This window comes from Spea bombifrons, chromosome 5 (assembly GCF_027358695.1).
Source record: "Spea bombifrons isolate aSpeBom1 chromosome 5, aSpeBom1.2.pri, whole genome shotgun sequence".
NCBI classification, from domain to species: domain Eukaryota; kingdom Metazoa; phylum Chordata; class Amphibia; order Anura; family Pelobatidae; genus Spea; species Spea bombifrons.
The window spans coordinates 46,506,844-46,533,435 of NC_071091.1; the positions used below are offsets into that span (position 1 = coordinate 46,506,844).

General features: G+C 43.7%; 1 protein-coding gene across 2 annotated transcripts in view; it reads right to left on the reverse strand.

Moving 5' to 3' along the window:
• Positions 1 to 26,592, reverse strand: part of LOC128497332 (sodium- and chloride-dependent transporter XTRP3-like) — a 169,209-nt gene that overhangs the window by 90,240 nt on the left and 52,377 nt on the right. For both annotated transcript variants that reach the window (XM_053467323.1, XM_053467322.1), the window contains exon 2: positions 16,053 to 16,193. In XM_053467323.1, coding sequence (XP_053323298.1) covers positions 16,053 to 16,193 — 141 coding nt within the window. The remainder of the gene's footprint in view (positions 1 to 16,052; positions 16,194 to 26,592) is intronic.

Genomic DNA, 26,592 nt, shown 5'->3' on the forward strand with positions numbered 1-26,592 from the left:
TCTGCCCCATAATATGCCTTTTAACCCTCTAAATGCCAGAGTGGCATATAGGGGTATAAGGCATATCATGGGGCACAGTGACATATAGGGTTAAAAGGCATATCATGGGGCACAGTGGCATTTAGAGGGTTAAAAGGCATATCATGGGGCACAGTGGCATATAGGGGGTATAAGGCATTTCTGGGGCAGATGTGCATAACTGGGGGGGCAGGTTGGAAAATAGAAGGAAATAAATCCAAAATATTTTTCTCAATCATAGCTTTTATTAAAAAAATTGTTTATATGAATTAACATTTACTGGTAAAACTTTTTTCCTATAGGGTCGTCTTATATTCAGGCTTTTTCTTTTTTCCTAAATTAATATTCAGATTTGGGGGGTTGTCTTATAATCAGGGTTGTCTTATAATCGAGCAAATACGGTAATTACTTTAATATTTTTCAGATTGAGTTTCTGTATTTATAGATTTATGCATTTAAGATTAGTTGTGCAAAACACTGAAAAAGTCATGTTTTTAAAAATTAGATATGTTGGGATGTAACCACAAGGGAGGGGCTTAACGAGGAAGAGGTGTTCTCATAATGGGGCATGAATGAGCATTGGGGCCCTGGGTCTCAGTCTGCCCTTGGTCTGACCTAAATTAGCAAAGTGTAAAAAGACAGAAAGCTTAAGCAGCGTTAAGGACCACGCATTAAAACATTATTTTAAACACTAATTAGAGTGGGAAACCTATGCATGTAAACCCCCAGGGCTAGATTAAGTATAAAGGTAAAATAACAAAATCTAATTCAATAATAACTAAAGTTAAATTATATATGAAACACTAGATCAAAACCTCCTCAAATAAAAATCACCAATAAAAAGAACTAATTATATCACTAATAATATCTTCAATAAATGCTACCTTTTCTCAGGTAATCCGGCAAATCATTTAATGAGGAATCATAAAAATAGAAGAGGGGAGCAACAATTATACTATAAATACATAAATAAAACATTAAATGGACTAAACCAAATCACCATAAATATATAAGTAAATGTCAAATGATGGAAAAATCTATACAGTGGCGTAACCAGAGTTGCGGTCGCACAGGGCAGAAAAAAGTTTGTGCCCTCCCAATGTAACCCTTGCCCGCCGTAATAGATATCAAGTGTTTACATTTTGCTAAGATGCAGTTTGATTGTGAACACAACCCCTTTTTAACCCCCTTAAGGACAATGGACAGTCCCTAAATCCATTGAAAACAATGCATTTTGAGCCCATACATGTACAGGCTTTGTCATTAAGGGGTTAAACAGTTAACATAACGTAGCTGTTTTGCTATATACGTCTGTTTTCCTCTTCCTAACACTAGATAACAAAAAAGCGATCAACAATAAATGACAGAAAGGAATAAGAATCTCTAGGCAAATGAGCAAAGGATATTAAGTCTTTAAATTTTGCTAAGATGGACAACTTGCCTGTACAGTCCCTAATCAAACAGTTGGGCTACTAGGCTGTAGCTGTGTAATTTCTAATTGTTTCTAAATAGATATAGATATAATATATATATTATACACACACACACATATTTTTCTGGTCTGAATCTCAATTTAGGCTATTGTGGATAAATAGGCGTCACTGGTTGTCAGGACTCGGGTAAGCAGGTCAGGAAGGAACACAGTCGCAAGGGAATACCAGAGGCTCAGTTTGTAACCCACGATGCATTATAACTAGAAGTATGATACAAACAGGTCGAAATGAAACACACCACAGGCTGAATAGTACGATATGGTCTGCATTGGGGAAGCTTGGACGACAGTCAACTACAGGCTGTAAGTTTCTTGACAGGGAACCGGACACACAACTGGGAAGCCCTTCTGGCAGGAAGCCACGCTATGTAGCTGAATTGGCAGGGGCCCGCTCTGTGTAGCTGGGCTCAGAAAAGCCAGATACTGTGTGCAGGAGAGTGGTCAAAATCAAGCTGGGTCAAAAGCCGAAGATCAGACGCAGGATGCCAGGAACGATTCAGGACCTAGTACCGAACCACAGCAATAGGCTGCTAAACTGCAATAAAAAGGCCTCAAATGGAGGAGAAAGTAGCTATTTAAGGGGTAGGGTTACACCCAGGTAAGCAGAGGCAGCTGGTCAGCTCGTTAGCCTACAGGGCACTGTGTACAGACAGGCTGCTTCTAGAGGCTGCCGCGGATATGACACCTAGAAAATAAATACAGATTCCTGTCTGACAAGCTGGAATCCTGAAAGTACCCCTCTCCAAAGGGCGACCTCCAGGCGCTCTCAGAGGTGCTACTTCCTTCTAGATCTAGCACGTAGCGCATTTTCAAATATCTGCAGGTCTTCCTTTCTTACTAAGGTTCCATTAGAGGCAATTACACGGTCAGAGGGAAGGTCTTCTGCGGTGCGGTTGTAAGTCATAGCAGAATTTTCCAAATTGCTTCTTTTATACAATTTATCATAATCCATAAAACACGCGACTGGTCAGCCGTATTTCTGTTCAGCTGTGTATTTATGTTCAGCTGTATTTGGTTATGCTATTACCCTGCCTCCCTCACCTGAAGCCTAGACCACTCACACCTGACCTAATGAACAGGCTTTATATCCCTGCCTCCCATTAACAGAGTTATGAGTTCATTAAGTTCTTTGGAGCTACAGTTCATGCGAGACTCTGGATCTGCCTATTGGATCTGCCTATTGGATCTGCCTATTGGATCTGCCTATTGGATCTGCCTATTGGATCTGCCTATTGGATCTGCCTATTGGATCTGCCTATTGGATCTGCCTATTGGATCTGCCAGCCAGCCAGCCAGCCAGCCAGACAACCAACCAACCACCCACCCACCTTTTTGACCCGGACTGCCTTTTGGATTTATCCTTTTGCCAGCCTGTTACCTGTTTGACCTGGACTGCCTACTGGATTTCCCCTTTTGTTTTCTACCTGTCCCAGATGCTTTTGGATACTTACCTGGACCTTTCTACCTTCATACTCCCCAGCAGTCTGTATACATGATATGCCTCCTACTCTGCTGCTTATGGTGAGATGTCTGTGTGTTTCTATCACTGTATGCACTCTGGACTCCAACATCCAGTTGAGCGCTGAAATATGATGAGCCTGACAACGACATACTTCTTTGACGGATTTAAAAGCACAAGAGAGTTAAGAGACAGCGAGTAAAAGTTATATTTCCTAAAAATATGACAAGTCACGTAAAAAAGAAGCAAAGGTACATTCTTTATAAAAGTTTTTAAAACACATAGTAAAAAACTTTATCTATAAATATGCTTCACATCAGGCATCCCCTTACTACCATTCACATTTTGTTTGCACGCTTTATCTTTTTGGTTTCTCACTTCTGGAGTTCCAGAAAAACATAAAACAAACAAAAAGTTTCTTTGCATACAAGCCAGAAGGGGGGAATACCACTCCTAAATACATCATTATTGGCAAGAGTATTGCCTTGATGATTAAAGTTCTCCCTTCCATTGTCAGCTTTCGGGTTTGCCATAATTCTATTTTGCGGTTTAATTTTTCTAAAACAATATCCCATGATCTCTCTCCATTATTTGCGTAATCAAAAACCACTCCCAGAATTGTAATGCCGTCACCTTGGGTCTGGATAGCAGGTGTCTGACTGCCATCCCAATCGCGATAGTAATTGCCCATAGCCCATCCCTGGGTAGAAAGAGTATCCCCTGTTGCTACCAATGGAGAAACTCTTGGGGGGGGATGCACTGACCCCTTCCTTGTGCTCTTTTAACTGCACAAGGAACCTCCTCTTACCATTCCAAATACCCATCTCATTCCGTACCTTCTGTGGGCTAGATATTTTATTACAATAGTGATATAACCAGGCTATGATAGCTTCGTCAGACACGTATGGATTATACATATGAACCGCCATACAACGTGAAACAGAGTTCATCCAATCGAGGGTCATCTTTTTTTCCTCTGAGGCTCCTGTAGATATTATGACACACGCCGATGTTCAATAATGTTATTACATATGTTCCTTTCACTTGGTCTTGTAGGCAGTAGATGTCTTTAAGATCCAGTTCAAGTGTTTTAATTAGCACCTCCTCTACAACATACTTTGTTCCTTTTTCCTCTCTCTCAGGAACTTCAATCTTGATTGAATTCCTTAGTCTTCCATCCTTAACAGACGCATAATGGATAGCTGCAGGCATTTTCCTTTCACCAGAGCAGTAAATTGCTCCGTCTTAATGTAGGCAGCCTGCTGCCTTAAATGACTGTTTACACAATCAGGGCCCAAAAACACAGTAAAGCAATAGGCTGCTAACACTGCAATGCAAGGACCTCAAATGGAGGAGAAAGCAGCTATTTAAGGGGTAGGGTTACACCCAGGTAAGCAGAGGCAGCTAGTCAGCTCATTAGCCTACAGACAGCCGGCCTCTAGAGGCCTCTGTGTACAGACAGCCGGCCGCGGATATGACACCTAGAAAATAAATGCAGATGCCTGGCTGACAGGGTGGAATCTGGATACTGGTCTGGATCTCAATTTAGGCTATTTTTGCCTAATAGGTGTTACTGGTCTGGATCTCAATTTAGGCTATTAGTAGACCAATAGATGTCACTGGTCTGGATCTCAATTTATGCTGTTTTTTGCAGGTGTAGAACAGAATAACACACAAACCCAACTTTGCACGTCTAGATCAATTGATCCCAATCTATCCCCTCCTTTCTCATCTACCCCCCCCTTGTAGTTTACTTAGCCTGCTGAAGTCCTGCGGTGGGAGCGAGAGTTTTGCTGCTCTGCCGCAGTGTGTGCTGCTTCACTGCTGAGCGCCGGGATATGACATCACATTCTGTCGCTCAGCATGAAATGCCGGTAATGCAAGCAAGACAGAGGCCTCGAGCTCCCAGTGCAATCATGGCAGCACCCAGGAGGGTGGTGGCAGGTTGCTGAAAGCCTCTCATAAACGACTGCTCGGCGTCTCTCTCTCTCTCTCATCTGCTCCCTGTCACCTTGGTGGCCGCGCCCCCTTGCTTTCTGAGCCCAGGGCAGCCTCACCGCCCTCCCCCCCTATAGATATGCCCCTGAGTATATAGAATGCATAAAAGTCATTGTCTCTGATTCCACTGCAATATCCAAATACAAGAACAAAGAAAATATGAATCCAAATACAGGCACCAAGATAATGGAAAAAATGTGGCAAAAAGCACTGGATCATATCTAGAAGGTTGTCGATATGTAAACGCACAGTAATGTAAAGCAGCGTTGAAAAAAAGTAAAATTAATGAATGATCTGGTATGTAGATCCTGGCTCACACAGCAATACCTTGGAGGACACAGAGCAAGTGATGAACCCCTTGCCTGGGGATAACAAGAGGCATCAAGAATTATCTCTAATGGTGTCTAGAGAAGGCTTTAAATTGCTTGAGAGTTTTATTTGGGTAGTTTCATTTATTTAGCTCCTTGATAAGCAATATAGCCTTGAAAAATTAGAAAGGACTCGCCAAACTTGGGGTACTTTGAAGTTGTGGCGGGCTAAGCAATATACGGCCATATGGTGTGACGGAGTCATCAATGTTTATGCCTTATGTTGAGGCATTTAGCAACACTGAAAACTGCAGCAGGGCCCCCGTCTGATCGCTCCCCAAAGCTTCAACATGTGCCATATTTAACTATGCCACCGGCCGTTATGCTGAAATGCAAGACGGCGGGTCCCTTGAAGATACACAAGTTCCCAAGAGAGTCTCTCCAGACCCTCCTGAGAACTCCAAGCAAGTCGATGGAGCCCTGCTTGCTAATCACAATGTGATCAGTAAAATAAATTTAAAAAAAGAATAAATTTTGAAAAATAAATAAAAATTTGGTAACAACAAAGGCTGTTGTTAACATTAGTGCATGGAAAGGGTAAAAATAACCAGCATTTGAAATAGCCTGTGGTGTTTAATTTTGAAACATATATGGTTTGATGGGGTAAATTAAATTGGCTGCCTTCAAAGTTGTTCCAAATAGGCAAGGGGCACAATCACCTCATGTCAAAATTCTAAATTGAAAATCTGAATTCCCCATACCCCAAATGTGGCCTTTTACCCCCCCAAACAACTTGACAAACCCATGCATTGGGGTGTTATTTAACAGTAAATATACCAGGGCCTGTAAATTCATACCTGAGGTACAATGTGTATGGAAAAAACAAAAAAAAAGTACTGGCATAAACATTGACAAAGGCTGGTGGGAGAATAGGTGCTTGGAAAGAGTTAAATTACCAAATCATTACAGATAGTTTCTAAAATTATATAATCTAGAGTTATCGCTATTTAGAGAGTAATCCCAGGTCAGCATTACACTATCCAACATTAATCTCATCCAGTGATTTTTTTTTTTTGTAAAAAGAAAACAAAAAAAACAAAAATGAAATTTTGTACTTACCGTAAATTCCCTTTTCCTTAATATAGTGGCAGTACGAGTGGGTTGTGTCTTCTTCTTAGGGACAAGTAGAATCTACAGAAGCAATAAATGGTTAAATGCCCCGAAGTCCCTCCTCCTTACCCATAAAAAACGGAACCGCACCGTAGTCAGTAAGTAACAAGAACACATAGAAATGCTTGCCAAAAAAAACCAATTTATTTCACCAAAATAGGGGAGGGAAACCTGTACTGCCACTGTATTAAGGAAAAATCTTCAGATTCCTGGCGGAGCACTATAGAAGGAACTTGGTCCAAACTCGAAAATAAATTCTGGACGTCGAACTCCTCACCGATTTCAAAAGAAGGTTAGAGATTTCTTTGTCAAGACCATGGTTCCGCAGAATCAGCCTTGCAACAGTCAGGCTGTCAGTCTGAACACGTGAAGGAGTTCGGGGCGAAGTTCGGTGTTCTCCAAAAACTGTGCTGAAGTTGGCAGTTCCCAAAAGGTCACAGTCAACTGCTTGAGCCGGACAAACCAACTCCTGTTGGGCCAGTAAGGAAGAATGGCCAAGACCCTGGCCTTGTCGTAACAGATTTTCTGCAGGACCTGAGGAATCAAAGCCACCGGAGGGAAGATGTAGACCAACCAGAAATTCCACTCCATGGAAAGACCGTCTAGAAAATGAGGAGAGTCCCACCTGTTGAGGGACGCAAAGACCGGAACCTGTTTCGTCGGGTGGCCATCAAATCCACTTCCGGGAGACCGAATCGTGCCACCAAGGTGTAGAAGGTTCGTGAGGTCAAAGACCATTCCGTCTGAGACCACTTTGCTCTGCTTAGGTCGTCCGCAATTAGATTGTAGCAGCCCCTGATATGAGCCCCTGAAATGTCCTCTAGATGATGTTGGGCCCACGTCATAATTATCGCACAAAGGACCTGGAGACTCCGTATCCGTGTCCCACCTTGCTTGTTGAGAAAGGTGGCAGTCATGGCGTTGTCTGACTGGATCTTTACCGCCCGACCCTCTATGTGGGGCCAGAAGACCAGGAGGGCCTGAAGAACCGCCTTCAGCTCCCGAAAATTTGGAGAGCGGAGAGAATCTTCCGGAGCCCAACTTCCCCTTTCGAAAAGGGAACCCATATGGGCTCTCCAGCCCAGGCCGGAGGCATCCGTGGTAACAACTATCCAACTTCTGGGTTGGAATGAGAGTCCTCTGGCGAGATGGTTCGACTGTTTCCACCAATTCAGTTGAGAGAGGACCTGCCCAGTGATCGTGAAGGTCGTTTCCAGGTCCTCTTCCCGCTTGGACCAGTTTGACAGAATCTGCCACTGCAAGGGACGAAGCTGAGACCTTGCCCAAGGAACCGCTGGAATGAAAGCAAAGAGCAGACCCAGGACGCTTATCGCTTTCCTGACAGAGCAGGTGGGAGACCTCTGAAGAGAAGTGACCTCTTGCTTTATCTTTTTGAGTTTTGGTGTCAGAAGATAGATGCAGAGGGATATCGAGTCCACCAAAAAACCCAGGAATAGAATCCTGGTGGAAGGAAGTAGGTAGGATTTTTTTCTGTTTATCAACCAGCCGTGTGTTTCCAAAAATCTCATCGTTGTGGATAGGTCTGTAAACAACCTCGCCCGGGAACCAGCCATGATCAGCCAATCGTCCAGATAAGGGATGATAGAGATATTCTGTACCCTGAGGTGAGCCACCAAAGGACAAAGAATCTTTGTAAAAATTCTCGGGGCTGATGACAGGCCGAACGGGAGGGCTTTGAATTGAAAGTGATGCACCTTGACCTGCAGAGCAAATCTGAGAAACTTCCTGGACGCCTCAGCTATTGGAACATGAAGATATGTCTAGGGTGACCATAAAATCTCCTTTTTGCAGAACCTGTGTGACTGAGGTGATGCTTTCCATCCGGAAACGTTAATAGGGGATACAGCCGTCCGGTTTTGGAACCAAAAATAACCGTGAATAGACTCCTTGGAATTTTAGATGAAGAGGGACCCTTTCTATCACTCTCTTTTTCAACAATGTAAGGCTTTCCGAATAAAGCACCAAATTCTTTGTCACAGAGGGATAAGATGAAATCAGGAACTGGCGCACTGGAGGATGAAGGAATCTTATCCTGTAAGATTTTGCGTCGTCTGTTCCTAGGTGAGTCTGAACAGCTGTAGGTGTCCTCCTACTTTGTCAGAACTTCCTCTTGTCCTGCTTTTTAGGTCAGTCTTGGAATTTCTTATCCCCAAAGGAGCCACGAAAATTCTGAGATCTTGAAGACTGGTAGAAAGGTCTCGGGTTTCTATATGGATATCTACGATTCCACCTAGGTCTTCTATCCTGAGGTAGGGCCCTTTTAGTGTCTGAAATCTGCTTGATCAGGTCCTCCAAAGGAGCACCAAACAATTTATTATTTCCCAATGGCAAGTCACATAACGCAGCTTTTGAAGCGGAATCGGCCGTCCAGGATCTTAACCACAGGGCTCTCCGTGCCACAGAAGACAAAGCCATGTTTTTAGCTGAAAGCTTCAAAGATTAATGCGCCGAATCAACAAAAAAACTGTTGGAAAGCTTCAAATTCTTTAAAAGTCTTGTAATCTCTGAATCGGAATCCTCAGTGAGACAATCTTGCAAGGCCTGAATCCACATGTGCTGGGCCCTAGCTACCACTGAACTGGATACCCCAACCTTGCACTGCGAACCTGCAGTTTGAAAAATACACCTACACGATGTTTCTGCTCTTCTGTCCATGGGGTCTTTAAGCCCAGACACCTCACCAATAGGAAGCGTAGTCTTTTTGGAAAGTTGAGCAACCTGTACTTCCACTTTGGGGGGATCGTCCCATGAATAGTCCCCATGAAGCCTGAACAAGTGTTTGAATTGCTTTGAAATGAAGGCTCTTTTACCCGGGTGCTTCCACTCCCTGGCAATAAGGTCATTAACTTTAGGCAAAACAGGGAAACCTTTGACTCTTCCCACATCATCCTCCAGCAGTAGACGCGTCACCTCCTTGGTGAACTTATGGAGGTCATGGGGAGGAAAAACCATCTCTTCCTCTGAACTGTCATTTGACGATGAAAATGACGAACAGGAGATCTCACCAGAGGAAAGGTCTGACTGTGAAACAGACCTGGACCTCTTGCGCTTCCGCGAAGACATAGCCTTCGCTTTCTCCTGGGTCTGAGCCGCTGAGAAAGCCTCAAAAGTCAAATTTTCTGTGAACCAACCCAGGAATGATTGCAGATCTTTACGCTTCTCCGAAGCCAGTTGCTCTGCAGAGCAGGAGTTACACAATTTTTTCCTGCAGCCATCAGGAAGTGGAGTAGCACACCCAGAACAGGTTAAATGCTTGGCTTTAGTAGTGGATTTTTTGGGAGCTGGTACAGGTTTTTTATCCTTATCAGGATTCTCTGTAGACACCGGACTAGACATCTGATAATAGAAAAAAGAGAGTAAGTAAGTTTTTTTTGGAGGGAAGAGGAGAAAAAGAGCCAAGATAAAAAAAAATATCTTACCCTAACCTCCTCTGAACCGTGTGGGGGGGCTGGTGACACGGTTTTCCTGTACTGACAAATGCTCCAGCAGTCAGACAGGCAAAGCACATTTATAAGCGATTCAAAATTGCCGCCCTCCGGAAGATCCGAGTCGCGCATGCTCAGTAGCGCGATCGGATCTTCGGTGGAACGCAACGCCACCCGGGCATGCGTTCCACCAAACTGCGCATGCTCCCACTTCCTCTGCACAAAAGGAAATCTTGCAAACATCCTCCGTAACGCGAACCGCTACGGAGGGAAGACCTCTCTCTGCTCACCACCCGAGGAGCAATCGGAGGCTACAAAACCCCCAGGCAGCAACCCGTGCGCCTCACCAGCTGTCTATCCGGATCGAAGACTCCACTGTCCGGACCGAAGACTCCACTGTCCGTCCCTGAAAGGGACAAGAAGAAAACTGATTCCCTACGGTGCGGTTCCGTTTTTTTATGGGTAAGGAGGAGGGACTTCGGGGCATTTAACCATTTATTGCTTCTGTAAATTCTACTAGTCTCTAAGAAGAAGACACAAACCACTCGTACTGCCACTGTATGCCAGGAAAAAAAAACACAAACAAAAAAGAGATAACCCCAATAAAGCAAAGCCACAAAATAGGGCAGCCACCCTGAGCTAAATGCCCTAAATGGCAAAGACGATTTGCGGACCTTATGCACTGCCTATGGGAATGTACCCACATACAATCGTTAAGGAGACAAATACAAAGATACACAACATCTACCCTTACGTTACAATTGAATTTGAATCCCAAATATACTCTTTTTGGAATTCTCACCAACAGTAGATGGGCACAGCTACAATGGATCCTAGGGGCAGTTGCACTGAAAACAATTCTTTATCACGGGGTTGAACTCACACCACTACCACTAGAGAAATTATTTCTCTTGTTTAGAATGTCCAAGGTGACCACACAAAAACAGACTCAGAAATATTGTAAAAAAGGGCTGATATTTCGGTCTCTATATCTTGAAATGTCAACTGTAAAATCATACCATATTGTGATATATTATCAAAAAGGGTATATGCGACATAAATATCTTGGCCCAATGGGAGATTTGTTTTTACCCCATATAGAAGTGTTTCATTTTCTAACCAATGGGCTGATATTTGTGACTGTATATATTTAAATCTCCACAGTAAAATGATACCATATAGCAATATATTAAAGAAAGATGCGTGTGATTTACATGCAAAGTAAATATATATTGGTCCAATGGGGGATTTTGTTTTTACCCCATATAAAATATTGTAAAAATGTCAGTTTCTAACCAATGGGTTGATATTTGGGACTTTTATCTTTCAATTTCCACAGTAAAATCCTACCATATAGTACATATAATACAGATATATGTGAATTATTTTCAATGTAAATATATTGATCCAATGGGAGATTTATTTTTACCCGATACAGAATATGGAAAAATGTCTGTTTCTGATGTGGGCTGATATTCGGGACATAGTATCTTTAAATTTCAACATATAGCAATATATTATAACAATACCATATAGCACAGTGTGTGTGTGAGTTATATGCAATCTAAACATGTGTCCAATTATAGATTTTTTTTACCCAATAAAGAAGTATTTAAACATTTCATTTTCTAACCAATGGGGTAATATTAGGGACACTGTATCTTAAAGTTTCTACAGTAAAACCATACCATAAAGTAATATATTTAACAGGGGGATGTGTGCAGTGGCGACTCTAGAAACCATATATAGGGGGGGCACACAAGATATCACAGTCAAACTGCGGGGGCATTAATAATTTCCACCATTAAATCATACCACTGAAAAAACATATTATATATAAGTAATGTGCTATGGAATGATACTTTTGCTATTGGACTAACAATACTTGATCATTCAACATGGGAAGCCTGAAGCCACAATTTAGTACGACTAATCCTTGCAATAAATATTATAGAGTAAATAACACAATACCTTAACTTTTCCACTAAATGATTTCAGGGCCTTGAACGTTTTGTCCCTTGAAGTCACTACAACTTCAGGAGGGCATTTTATCTCTGGATAAGTATAAATGAAATAATTCCTATTGTAAGTTAAGTGCCAGGAAACAGATGACCAAACATACACACCAACACAGGCTCTGTCACACCGACAACCAGACACACACACCAGGACAGGCTCTGCCACACCCACATCCAAACACACACACCAGGACAGGCTCTGCCACATCCAAACACACACACACACACCAGGACAGGCTCTGACACACCAACACCCAAACACACACTAGGACAAGCTCTGCCACACCAACACCCAAACACACACCAGGACAGGCTCTGCTACACTGATAACCAAAAAACACACAAACAGCAGGACACAATCTATGTCACAGACTTCTACATCAGGATGGATTTTTCATACTGCATTGTCATTTATACCCCCCTTAGTGTTTTTGCCCCTTGTGTATTGATGCCCCAGCCAGCACGCTTTTAGTATAGAATAATGTGGTGCCCCCACACCCTTGTATGATCACCTCCAGCCACCACTATTTGTATTAATGCCTCCAGCAAGCCCCTCCCTTTACTATTGATTTTTAACTACATAATGAGTACTTATCTCTTTGAAGTAAAGACTATGATTGAAACATGATTTCAACTGTTAGTTTTGTTAATATTAGACCCTGCTGCCGATATATATAAATAGTAAATCCTACTGATATATATATATAAATATTAGCCCCTGCTGCCCATATATATTATCATTAGCCCCAGTTGCCCATATATATTAATATTAGTCCCTGTTGCCGATATATATAAATATATATATATTAGACCCTGCTGCCGATAGCAGGTATAGATCAACACATTAACACACAAATGCAGCTTTGCATGTATAGATGAATTGAAATTCACTTGTGATCTCAGCACTGAAGGTATATATCAAATAAACAGAATCAGACATACAAATCCTGTATTTGCTGGTATACAATAATAATAATAATATGAAACGTAGCATTGCAGGTATCAAATAAATACATGGAAACAGCATTGAACAAGACATACAAACCCTGTAACATAAATAATGTATGCAAACATAGCATAGCAGGTATGGATCTACAGAATAACACAAAAACCCAGCTTTGCAGGTATAGATCAATTGGAATTCACATAAAAACACGGCATTAAAGGCATATTTAAAACCCCCTAAATTACAGGCATAGATCACAGGTTACACACCCCAAAGTCAGCCCTGGCGCCCACATAAAACCTGGCCAGCACCCAAATTACACACATAAGATTTGCCATCTTTGTCCCCAAATAGCCCAGCACAAATCATCTTTGTCTCCAAACAGCTTGGCCTGTGCCACCTTTGTCCCATATTCACCCTGCCTGTGCCATCTTGGTCCCCAAGGCCCAAACATCCTGCTAGTGCCATCTTTGTCCTTCTTCACTGCTGAGCGCCAGATATGACATCTTATGCCGGCGCTCAGCATGAAACGCCATCACTGCGACGGCGGTTGCTAGGCGCCTCTCCTTCTCCTCCGCGTCAAAAAAAAATCGTTTGAGGCTGCCTGGAACTTAAAGTCCCATTGCGGGATTGTCCTGGGCAATCCGTTTGGTGGTTCCAAATTCGGCGGTGGGGGCAATTGCCCCCCCCCTTGCCCCCCTGTAGTGACGCCACTGGATAGGTGTATTTGCAATGTAAACATATTGGTCCAATTAGATTTTTTTTACTCTTTTCAGAAATATTGTCAAATGTTAAGGGTTTGCAATGAGTTTATAATTTAAGTTCTATATCTTTAAATGTTGATAGTAAAACAGCTCTGCCTAATACAATAATAGTATTATTGATTACTTTATCTATATTTTCACTGTTGAAGTTACTATATGTGTAATGCTAATCTGAAACAAATCTGATAGGTTGACCACTGATTTGAAACTAGTGGCTCGACTGCAGTGGCAGGCAGTTTGTGGGGTACAGACACAAGGTAGTCTGTTAAGCATCATGGAAAAGTAAGTAGTAAATGGAGGACAAAAAGGTTTGTTTTTATATGTTTATGGACTTTCCACTGCGGCTGCTGTGGAATGCGCATTTCATGATTCTCAGCCATCCATTACAACATGACAAATGTAATAACAGCATTTTGAGTGCCAAATGTTACCACAAGTGTCCTATTTTGGTTCCAAGCCTTTATGTCCCACTTTTACTCCCCTCAAACTACCCTCTTTTTGTAATACCTCAGAATGCTACTGCAACTCCCAATAAATGAGCCAGCAATAGTAGCTAGATTGGGCTTGGGGGGCTACAATAAGTCTACAGTACAAACACTCATTTTTGTTGATTACATCTTCAATACTATTCAGCAACCATTTTGCAAGCCAAATTTCATGACAATTGTAGTGATAGACTGAGGTTGGGGTGGCCTACACTACTCACTGAATGCAGCTTGGTGCTGTGCATTATGGCCAAACATCTCCACTTTGGTCTCCTCTGTCCACAGGAAGTTGTTCCAGAATTCTTTTGGTTTGCTCAGATGCAACTTTGCAAACCTAGCAGCCCTTCCAAACCAACCATACTTTTTTTTTTATGTCTTTTTGTCAGTCTTTTTATATTGTCATGAGCTTTAACATTTAACATGCTAACCGAGGCCTGTAGAGTCAGATGCCACTGCCACTCTGTTTTTGCAATTTATGAGAATTGCACAGCTTGACCTTGGGGTGAATTTGCTGGGACGTCTACTTCTGGGGAGATTGGCAACTGTCTTCAATGTTTTGCTTTTTTGAATATTCTTTCTCAGTGTAGAATGATGGACTTTAAATTGTTTGTAAATGGCCTTATAACCCTTCCAGATTGATCATTGCGGATGTCTTTACTTCTTGACTGCAAAAACTTAGTGTCATGCCCCTCTCACCCTTACCTGCTCTCCCCAGCTGTCCTCCGTCACTGCAGGCCATCCAAAAGCTCCACGATCACGGAGTAGGCCTTAGCCCAGGACTTCCAGGTGTTGCCCAGACATCAGCATAATGTTGCACACCTGTGGAGGGGAGGTGAAGCCTGCCTCCACCATCAACTATCCACCAATAATGTTCACACACAGTGTAACCCTGTGATTTGGCCCCCTTCACCCCGAGACTCCTCTCTGACAACCAATCCAGTGAGGAGCTTGTTCAACACAGGGGAGGAGTAGATACCTCCAGCACTATAAAAATCCCTCAGACTGGGACCACTTTACTCCAGTGTTCCAAAACTTTGGTTCCTGTATATCCTTGGACTCCAGATTCCTGTTCCTCTCTGCTCGCCTTGCTACAGACCCTTTTTTGGATTCTCTATTATTTGACCTTTGGCTCTTCTATTGGACTAACCCACTTGTCTGTCTCCTGACCCTAGCTTGGACTACCGTTTTCTCTGATCCCCACTGGCCCCTGACCTATTGGACTGTTCCTGACATTATTTTGGACTATCCTCTTCTCTCATGCTCCAAACCCAATCCTGACACTTCGGAAGTGTTCACATTTGCTGATAATAAATTACTCAAGGCCATTTGATTAACAGCACCTGTCTGCTAGTTAGCATCTTAATTCCTGTGAAAGCAGAAACAGTGTACTTTGTTTTGCACACATGGCTTCTCCAATTCGGCTTTACTTTTGTTCAATACATAATGACACAGTGGAATATGTCATGTGTTGTTGTTCATCTGAGGTTGTATTTAACTGATTTTTAGATCTGCTATGGAACAGATGGTTTTTAGGTCCTGTTATGTAAAACCATAGAATTCAAAGACAATGTATTTCACACGACTGTAATTGTTTATATCAACTGGTAACTAGCATTTGCCTCCCACCAGAAAACCCCTCTCCTGAGCCAGCAAAGGTATGCAATGTGGATGAGGTAAGGAGCTATTAGGGTTGCAGAGGGAAAAGATGGGTAGGATACCCATCTGTCTTAGATATCAGGTCAATGAAGGGTCTGAATGAGTCATCTCCATACAGTGTGACCCTGTGATTTTGCCCCTTCATCCTGAGCCTCTGAGATTGCAATAACAACATTGAGATTCAGGGTCAAACCCTGAGTGTCCCCATGTGTGCTAACAACCCACTCCAATTTTTAGTAAGCGAAAATAAAGTTTAAAAAAACAAATGAAAGATATAAATTAATTGACGTACCAACACCACTGAGATAAGGGCTTATTGTCTTCCACGCTCCTATGCTTCCTTGGCGGAAATGCTGACCAACAGCTAATTCCAAATATAACAATGGCATCCCTTCCACGATTAGCATGATAAGGTATGGAATCAAAAAACCACCTATAAGAGAAAATTATAAACATTATAGACTGTGAGGCAGTAGATAGGCTAATCATTCATAGAGTGAACACAAAAAGGAAAACATTGTATGATTGTTTCCAATCATTAGCAGTGAAATTGGTATGGTGTTTGGTAGGGCTGTGCTGGCTTTGGGGGGCCCTGGACAGCCCCCCACAATGCAAGGAGCTATGCCATGCCAGTGAATCTAGAGAAGGGGCTCTTCCTGTATAATTTCTCAAGGGCCCAAACATCTTTCATCTGGCCTTATCAAGTGTGGCAGAAGCCCTGTTTCAGCATGAGCTAATCAGGCTGTCTAAGCTTGTAGTTTACGGTATTTAATTTTTCCAAAACCTCATAGGGACCTTGCCAACGTGGTAGGAGTTTACTCTCTGCTGTGGGAACCAACACCATTGCTCTGTCCTCTTGTTAAAACTCCCTCACTGTAGCCGTCCGGTTATAAAGTAACTTCTGGGCCCCTTGCGCTTTTTCCATGTATTGGTGAACAAGGGGAACAACGCTTATGCCGCCCTTAGTCACAATGAGAAGGCTGAGGTTCTTATCTCACAGATGTTTAATGCACATATCAGGTTCCAACTAAGACATTTACATCAACACCATAGAACACTTTTGCCTGCTTGTGAACTAAGAGAGGGGTTTGTATCTTGAATTTTCTTAATCAGATGGCTTATGATTCTCGGAGATAACTTTATGACTTCTAATGACAAGACCATTCAATCCTTTATGTAAGTGACTTGTAACAATGCATTATGGGAGTAAAATACATTGACAATTATGCTCATAAGCGCCATCTAATGGACACAGAAAACTTTGTGACTGCAAACACAACGCTAGTCATGCGCTTCTGCATCTGTTCTACATACTGTGCAATACTAGTCCCTTGTACCCCTTGCCCTTCCCAATCCTCTTTGAGTACATCCGAAATTCCTCTCAGATGTCTACCATATAAGAGCTCAAACGAGGAAAAACCAGTTGAACTCTGGGGAACCTCTCGTATCGCAAATAATATGTATGGGAGTAGCATATCCCAGGCTCTTCCCTCTCTACTGACCACTTTCCTTAACATCCCCTTGAGAGTGCGATTAAACCTTTCGACGAACCCGTCAGTCTGAGGGTGGTACACTGAGGTTTTCAAGGCATGTATTTTAAATAGACAACACAATTCTCTCATGAGTCGGGAGACGAAAGGAATACCTTGATCAGTGAGTATATCCTTTGATATGCCTACTCCTGAAAATATATGCACCAGCTCTTTAGCTATAATTTTAGAGGTAGCCTTTACGTAAAGGTATGGCTTCGGGATACCGAGTGGCATAATTAAGTATGACCACGATATACTGGTGCCAAGGAACTGACTTACCTACTCCATGCCCCTGGCCAAAATAACCTCCGTAGGATCCTCTCCTGCGTTTTCTCTACCCCTAGGTGACCTCCGTACAGGTGTGTGTGTCAGGGTACCAGTGAATCAGGATGGAGGCAAAAAGGTACTGGTCAAAATGTTTATTAAAATAAAATAATAACAAGAATCCAAAGCATAAGACAAGCGGATGGTCGTGGATCAAGCAAAGGTCAGGAGCCAGAACGGGTAGTCACACAAGCCAAGATCAGGAGTCCAGAAATCCACGTAGTCCAAAATCAAGCAGGAGTCAGCATCAGAATAGGAGTCAAGCAGGCCTGGTCATACACAAGAATCAAACACTGGAAGCACGCACTCACGGGCTGGAACTACGAAAGGGCAACCAGCAACTGAACTAGCTGGGAAATATAGTCACAGCCTGCAGGAAGAGAAGGGGTTAACTTGGACACAAAAGTTATAAGAGGAAGTGGGTGCGGCCTAACAAACAGAGAGCCATGAGGAGGAGGAAAGCCAGTACAGGTAGGCTGAAACCCTGACAGTACCCCTCCCCTAACGACCCCTCCCCTGCGGGGAGGGACCAGGTTTAGAGGGGAAGTGTGTATGAAAGGCTCGTACCAGTCTAGGGGCATGAACACCCAGGGCAGGCACCCAAGATCGTTCCTCAGGTCCGTAACCTTTCCAATGAACTAAATACTGCAGGCGACCCCTAGACACACAAGAATTGATGATAGACTGAACTTCATATTCATCATGACCATTAACCGGAATCAGACGAGGAGCTGAAGCAGTGAATTGGTTGCAAACAAGTGGTTTCAGCAGTGAGACATGGACATTCGAATTACGCATGTTGGGAGGAAGATCTAAGGCATAAACCACCGGATTAACCTTGCGCAGAATACTGTAGGGACCCACAAAACGAGGGGCCAGTTTAGGGCTGAAACAACTAATCGATAAAATCGATAATAATCGATAATGAAAATCGTTGACAACGATTGTCATTATCGATTAGTCGAATCGATTTTTATTGATTATAAAAAGAGTTTTTTTTTCAGAGCAAATGCTCTGAAAAACTCCTCTCCTTCTATAATCCGACCTCAAATAGAGATCGGATTATAACACTAGAATCCAGATCCCCCGCAACACTGACAACTTCCGCCTCTCCCCTCCACTTCCGCTGGGGCTCCTACGATGCAGCGCCAGCATCACATGATGTAGAAGCCCCAGCATAAGTGAAGGGGAGTAACGTCTGTGCACATCGTGCAGACCCCCGCCGGCTGACAGAGAATTGAGGTCTCCTGCAGAGGATCATCCTCTGTCAGCTGGTGGGGGTCTGCACGATGTGCACAGACAGCCTCTGTTACTCCCCTTCATTTACGCTGAGGCTTCTGTGAAGCTCCAGCGAAAGTGCCTGTCAGCAACGGAAGTTCGCAAAACACCAGGGAGTCGGGAGAGAGGTAGAGTGGTGTATGGGAGGGGGGAGGAGGTAGAGTGGTGTATGGGAGGAGACAGAGTGGTGTATGGGGAGGGGGGAGGAGGCAGAGTGGTGTATGGGAGGGGGAGGAGGCAGAGTGGTATATGGGAGGGGGAGGAGTTAGAGTGGTGAGAAGGCAGAAAGGTGTATGGGAGGGAGAGGAGGCAGAGTGGTTTATGGGAGTGGTGTATGGGAGGGGGAGGAGGCAGAGTGGTGTATGGAAGTGGTGTATGGGAGGGGGAAGGAGGCAGAGTGGTGTATGGGAGTGGTGTATGGGAGGGGGGAGGAGGCAGAGTGGTGTATGGGAGGGGGAGGAGGCAGAGTGGTGTATGGGTGAGTTATAGTGGTGTATGGGGGTATAATGAATTTCAGCGAGGCAGAGTGGCATATCTGGGGGAGTTGGAGTTAGAGTGGTGTATAGGGGGAGTAAGAGTGGTGTATAGGGGAGGTAGAGTGGTGTATGGGGGTATAATGAATTTCAGAGTGGCATATCTGGGGGAGGCAGAGTGGTGAATCAGGGAGTATAATGAATTTCAGGGTGGTGCAGGGCATTTATGGGGGGCGGAGTGGCATATCAGGGTGCACAGTGGCATATAGGGAGGTATAAGGCATAAATGGGGGCGAGTGGCATATTGGAAGTTATAAGGCATATCAGGGGGCACAGTGGCATTTAGGGGGTATAAGGCATATCAATATTAGGCATATTAGGGGGGCATAAGACATAACTGGGGGTAAAAGGGGGCTCAGTTGCATATCACTGGCATATAAGGAGTATAAGGCATATCAGGGGGCACAGTGGAATCTCTGGCATACAGGAGGTATAAGGCATATCTGGGGGAAGAGTGGCAAGCTGAGGGTCAGATGTGCATAACTGGGGGCAGTTTGGTAAATACAAGAAAATATAAACAAGGTTTTTTTCTCATAGTCTTTATTAAATATGAAAAATAGTTAACATATGAATTAATATTTACTAATAACTTTGTATTAAAACCTAGTTTGAGAAACACTGTTTGGGTTCTTGTAGCTTTTATTATTATGTCAGTAAAATAAGAAGGTGAATAGAGAAATGCCATTGTGATAAAGAGATGAAAGTGTAAATTGTAAGTTTTTTATTACATTATTTTAAATTTAAAAAAAGCATTTTTTATCTGATTAATTGATTAAAAATAATCGGCCAACTAATCGATTATTAAAATAATCGTTAGTTGCAGCCCTAGGCCAGTTTGTGAGAGGGAACTCGGAGGTTCAGATTGAGAGAGGATAACCAAACCCTCTCCCCGACCTGGTAGGAAGGAGCCGGAAGTCGTTTGCGGTCAGTCTGGAGCTTGTAACGGCGTGCCGATAACTGGAGCGAGTCCTTGACCCGTGCCCACATGGATCGGAGTTCGCGTAGACGGTCCTCGAGAGCAGGAATGCTCTGGGGTGGAAAGCTATCGTGTAGCATGACAGGTTGCATCCCGTAGTTTAACAGGAAAGGCGAGAGACCAGAGGCGGTGGATACATGGCTATTACGAGCAACCTCCGCCCAAGGCAACAGGTCAGACCAGTTGTTCTGATGATACGAAACATCTCTATCTCTATCCAAGACTATTTCTTTATTTATTCCATGCAGCCATGAAGATCTCCCTAGTAAAGACATTTGCCAATTCTTGTGCAGATGGGAGTTTCTTAAGTGGGATACAGTGGCGCATCTTGGAGAACTGATCCACTACCATCAGAATGACAGTATTGTTAAGGGAGGGAGGAAGTTCCACAATGAAGTCCATAGAAATGTGTGTCCAAGGTCTTTCGTCATTGGGAATAGGTTGCAGTAAACCCACAGGAAGATGCCTCAGATCTTTACTTTGAGCAAAAGTCTGGCAGGAGACAATAAATTCCTGAAAATAATTGCGGATCTTGGGCCACCAGAACTGGAGGGGTCATACCCCAAATCATTTGATTCTTACCAGGGGGGCCCGCGGCCTTAGATCAATGGTAAGTGCGCAACAAGGAATGTCGGAGGGGAACAGGTACGTAGCACTTGCCAGGCGGTGTGCACGATGGAGCCTGATTTTGTGCAGCCAGGATTTTCTCCCCCAATGGGTAGGTCAGACTGGTATGGATGCTTGCCAGGATGCGATCGGGAGGAATAATCGGTGTCGGAGGCACTTCTTTGGAAGAGGAAGTGAATTGTCGAGATAAAGCATCCGCACGTACGTTTTTCGAGCTCGGGAGATAAGATACCAGAAAATTGAACCTGGAAAGGAAGGCCCACCAAGCTTGCTGAGGAGTCAATCTTTTGGCCTCAGAGAAGTAGGTCAAATTCTTGTGATCCGTTAGAATCAAAACAAGTGTCATGGTCCTCTCGAGGAGATGACGCCATTCCTTGAGTGCCAAAATTATAGCCAGAAGTTCCCTATCACCAATCTCGTAGTTGCATTCGGCTGGAGAGAGTTTTTTAGAGAAGAAGCCACACAGGTGTAGCGGGCCTTCAGGTTTAGGATGTTGAGACGGAAGGGCGCCTACTCCTGTCTCAGATGCATCTACCTCCAAGATGAATGGCAGTGTCGGGTCTGGGTGAACCAAGACGGGAGCGGACGTGAATGCTTTTTTCAAACGCCTGAATCGCAACCAGAGGCCATCTTAAAGGATCGGGTGAGATCAGTGATGGGTTTGACCAAATCAGAGAAGTTGCGAATGAATTTGCGGTAATAATTAGCGAAACCGAGGAAGCGTAGGACAGACCGAAGACCAACAGGACGGGGCCAATTAAGTACCGCAGAAACCTTTTGAGGGTCCATAGAAAAGCCTTTATCAGAAATAATATAGCCCAAAAACGCAACAAAATTAAAATAAAACAGCAAACAGTTCTTAAAAACAAAGGGACTTAAACACAGGACCCTCACTCACGAGTTTCTCCAATAAGTTGGCCTGTGGGAACTCCTTAAATCCAGACAGTTTCTTATGATGTTGTTCTGATCACAGAATATTGTGGAGTTCTGCTTTGAGGTCGCTGCATTGTCCCTAAAATCAGGCTGTTTTGCAAGAAAACACCCCTCTGACCACATGACCAATTATATGACACCTTTTCCAAGAATTGGTTCCCATCTTTGATGTGCCAATAAGTTATGGTGGGGTAAAGGTGCCCCTCCACTTAAGATAGGAATGGAATTCCTATAACTCAGGGTCCCTATCTGTTAGGCCATGAATCACCACAGGGGTCCTTTGGGAAGATGACACTTCTAGCCAGAACAGATACAGAGGGCATGCACAAAGAAGCACATTTAATTCAACCTCAGATTAACTCATTGAATGCTTAAACAAAGAAACTAATCACCTCTGCTGGGTTACCCTTCCATGCATCCACTACATTATATGAGTTAATCATGACATGCGAACCAAATTGTAGGCCCCACGTAAATCAAAGCTTGGCCCCTTTTAACCGATCAAAAAGCTTTTTTTGAATGTAATTTTATTCAGACCTCTGTAATCAATACAGGGCTTAAATTCAGCCCCCTTCTCTTTGACAAAGAAAAAAATGGCCCTAGTGGGGGAAGTGGATTTATGTATAAATCCCCTAGCCAGGGCATTGGAGTGGCAACACCAGGGTAGCATCAGTACAAAGGACCTTGATGACTTCACGAAGACACTCCTTTTGGCAAGAAGGCGACCAGGCTAATACCTCAGACTGCCAGTCAAGGGTAGGATTATATTTTTGTAACCAGGGATAGCCCAATACCACGGGAAAGTAATGAGATCATCTGGAACTGGATCTTCTCCTGATGGAGAGTCCCGATGGACATGGAGAGAGGAATCGTCTCCTTGGTAATGGACGGCCAAGGGCTTCTCCCAGTTAATAACAGGTATACAATGGTTAGCCACAAAGGAGGTGGCAATAAAGGCATCGGCAGCACCTGAGTCTATGAGTGCTTTGGTAACAATCAAAGGAACCGGCCATGACAGAACAACCGTAACTAGAGGATTGTTTTTGAAGATGTTAGGGGACCGGGTAAGCCCACCTAGAGTGTGTCCCCGACCAGGCCCTAGGTGCGAGCATTTTTCCGGGCGAGTTGGGCAGGAATGTAGGAAATGTCCACTCTGGCCACAGTAAAGACATAGGCCCTCCCTCCTACGGTACGCTCTCTCATGGGCTCAACGCCCTCCGGCAGGACGTCCACAGGAGGCGTCCACAGGAGGAGAGGGAGGAATGGGTGGGTTCAAAAAGGTTGGCGCCAACCTTATAGGATGCCTCCTATGGCGTTCCTTGAAAGAGGTTCTCTCCCTAAGCCTTGTATCAATAAGGGTCAGGAAAGTGATTAAGGCTTCGAGGTCAGTAGGGAGATCCCTGGCTGCTACTTCATCCTTAATGGAATCGTTCAGACCATGGAAGAAAGCAGCCACTAGAGCCTCTTTGTTCCACCCGACCACCTCGGCCCAGGTATGGAACTCAGACACATAATCAGACACAGTCCTATTACACTGGCGAATGGACATAAGGTGTTTGGCAGCAGAGGTAGCGCAGGCCAGAACATCGAAGAAGAAGAAAGAAACCACAAACTCTGCATAATTTTGCACAACCGGCCGATTCACCTCCCAAAGAGGATTAGCCCATGCTAGAGCTTTGTCAGTTAGTAGCGAGATCAGGAAACCAAACCTGGCCCGCTCGGTCGGAAAAGCATTTGTACTTCAGCAGCCAACTGGTCCAACCTGTGATCCTGTTGGTCTAACCGTAGGAACGGGATAAGTACCAGTACCATCAGGATTCATGGCTCTTTCATAAGGAGGAAAGCCAGTACAGGTAGGCCGAAACCCTGACAGTGTGTTGGCAAAGTCTAGAACCTTTTTTTACCTCCTCCTCCGCGGGTAGAGGAGCTGAGACGATAGGCTCAGTGCTTCATCTTACAGCGGAAGAGAAACAGCGCCGCAGAACTTTGGGGTTGTGTTTTTTTTATTTGATTTATGCATGCCCCAGAAGTTCGGGAGACAGGAGGTGCTTCACTAAGTGCTGCTGTTCTCAGTCACAAAGACTTTTTGTTCCCATCATGCTACAGTGGACAGGCCGCCAAGTGGCCACACAAGCTTTCATCGATTCGGGGCCGCTGAGAATTTCATAGACAGAATTTGGGCTCTGGAAAATAATATCCCTTACAGCCAAAGTCTCTGAAGACCTCGATCTCAGCTTTAGACGGGTCTCCACTAGGAACTGGGATTGTGTCCCTCCAAACTGAGATTATTGGTGCCGTAGTCGGTATTCTCCACTCTGAAGAAATACAATTTGATGTCTTGTCCAGTCCACATATACCCATCATATTAGGAATATCTTGGCTTCAACAACATAACCCCAGCATAGACTGGAGAGAAGGACAGATTCTGGCTTGGAGTAAAGAGTGTTTAGAGAACTGCTGCAATACTCCCACCAAGTTGAATTTAATTCTAGAAGTACATGCTAAAGATCCACGTCAACTTGTACCTTCTCAGTACTGGGATTATTTAGATATTTTTTCTAAACGAAAAGCAGAGACTTTACCTCCGCACCGTGCGTATAATTGTACGATAAAATTGTTACCCGGCACCAACCCACCCTAGGGACACACATATCCCTTATCTCAACCTGAGAATCAGGCTTTGGCTCAATATATTGACGAGAGTTTAAAAAAAGGATTTATCAGACCTTCAGCATCCCCGGCGGGAGCAGGCTTCTTCTTTATCTCCAAAAAAGACGGTTCATTACGCTTATGCATCGACTATCGAGGGTTACATAAGATAACCATAAAGAACAAGTACCCTCTGCCTCTCATAATAGAACTATATGACCAACTGAGGGACGCCACCATTTTTACGAAACTTGATCTTCGTGGGGCGTATAAGCTGGTTCGGATTAAAGAAGGTGATGAGTGGATGACCGCTTTCAATACCAGATACGGACATTACGAATACCTTGCGACGCCTTTTGGGCTATGTAACGCCCCAGCCATATTCCAGAACTTTGTAAATTACATTTTTCGTGACATGTTGCTGTCCCATGTTATGGTGTATCTCGACGATATTTTTATTCATTCTAAGAATCTGGCGGAGCATCGGCAACATGTTAGCCAAGTATTGCAAAGATTACGAGGACATTCACTATTTGCTAAGGCCGAAAAATGTTAATTTGAATGTGGCAAGGTGAAGTTTTTGGGCTATATCTTATTTGCTGGGCAATTGGAGATGGATCCTGATAAGTTGCCAGCCATCAAAGACTGGAAGGAACCCTCTGATATTAAGGGTATACAGTGATTCGTAGGATTTGCCAATTACTATCGCCGTTTCATTCGGAATTTTTCTCAGATCATCGCTCCAATAATTGCTCTCACTCGGAAGGGGGCTAATCCAAAATCTTGTACCCCGGAAGCTAAAGGAGCCTTTGAGAAACTAAAGCTGGCTTTTACTACAGCCCCAATCCTGATTTGCCCTTTATTTTGGAGGTCGACGCTTCGGAAACTGGAGCCGGAGCCATTCTGTCCCAGTGGAATCAAATTTCCAATCGTCTTCACCCTTGTTCTTATTTTTCTAAGACTTTCTCTACCGCCGAACAAAATTATGATATCGGAAACCGTGAACTATTGGCTATTAAATTAGCCTTAGAGGAATGGCGACATCTGCTTGAAGGGACTGCGGTTCCTGTTATGATTCTGACTGATCATAAGAATCTAGTATATATCGAAAAGGCCAAAAGACTCAATCCTCGGCAGTTGTTTTTTACCCGTTAAAATTTTTCTCTCTTTTCGTCCGGGTTCCAGAAACACTAAAGCAGACGCACTGTCCAGGAAGCATGCCTGCAATGACGATTAGCTTGCTGCTTATAAATATTAGCTGCCCCGGATAAGGATTGTTGGACCGAGTTCCAAAGGGTAGGTAATTGTTCTATATCAGGGGTGTCAAATTTTTTTCTGTAGTGGGCCACTTCATCAGATCTGCCGATCTTACGCGGGCCGCACCTCGAGGTCTTGGGGGCCGCATTTGGCACGTGGGCCGCATGTTGGACGCCCCTGTTCTATATAGTGATCCACTGCTGGTACCTGAGTCAACATAAATGTGTGCTTGAAGAGGGTGTGAAGACCAGTACGGGGGAGAAGGATACGTAAGAAGAATATAGTAATGAATTGGGACTTTCCTTTTATATGTGGAAGATACAGCTGCAGCCCTTAAGGAATACTCCTGATGAAGCCCAATACGGCGAAACGCGTTGAGTGACGACTTTTTTTGGACTTTTATGGACTTTTCATGTTATTTTACCAGTATTAATACTTCTGGTTTTATACATTTTATATATTTCGTTTATCTTATCATTTTTATAATAGCATTCAGCAATAAATAGATTTTTTATCAGACCCATATTCTGGACAGTTACTGTATTGACATACTGTGCACTCATGATTATTTAAGCATCAGTTCCACTGAACTGAGGATCACACAGACTGGACCAGTTGGTGACCGGGAACTACAGGCTCATTTATATCCTCCTAAGTGTAAGTACATCTCCACGCTTTGCGTCTTCTACACTTAAATACAGTAACACACTATTGGATCCTTTT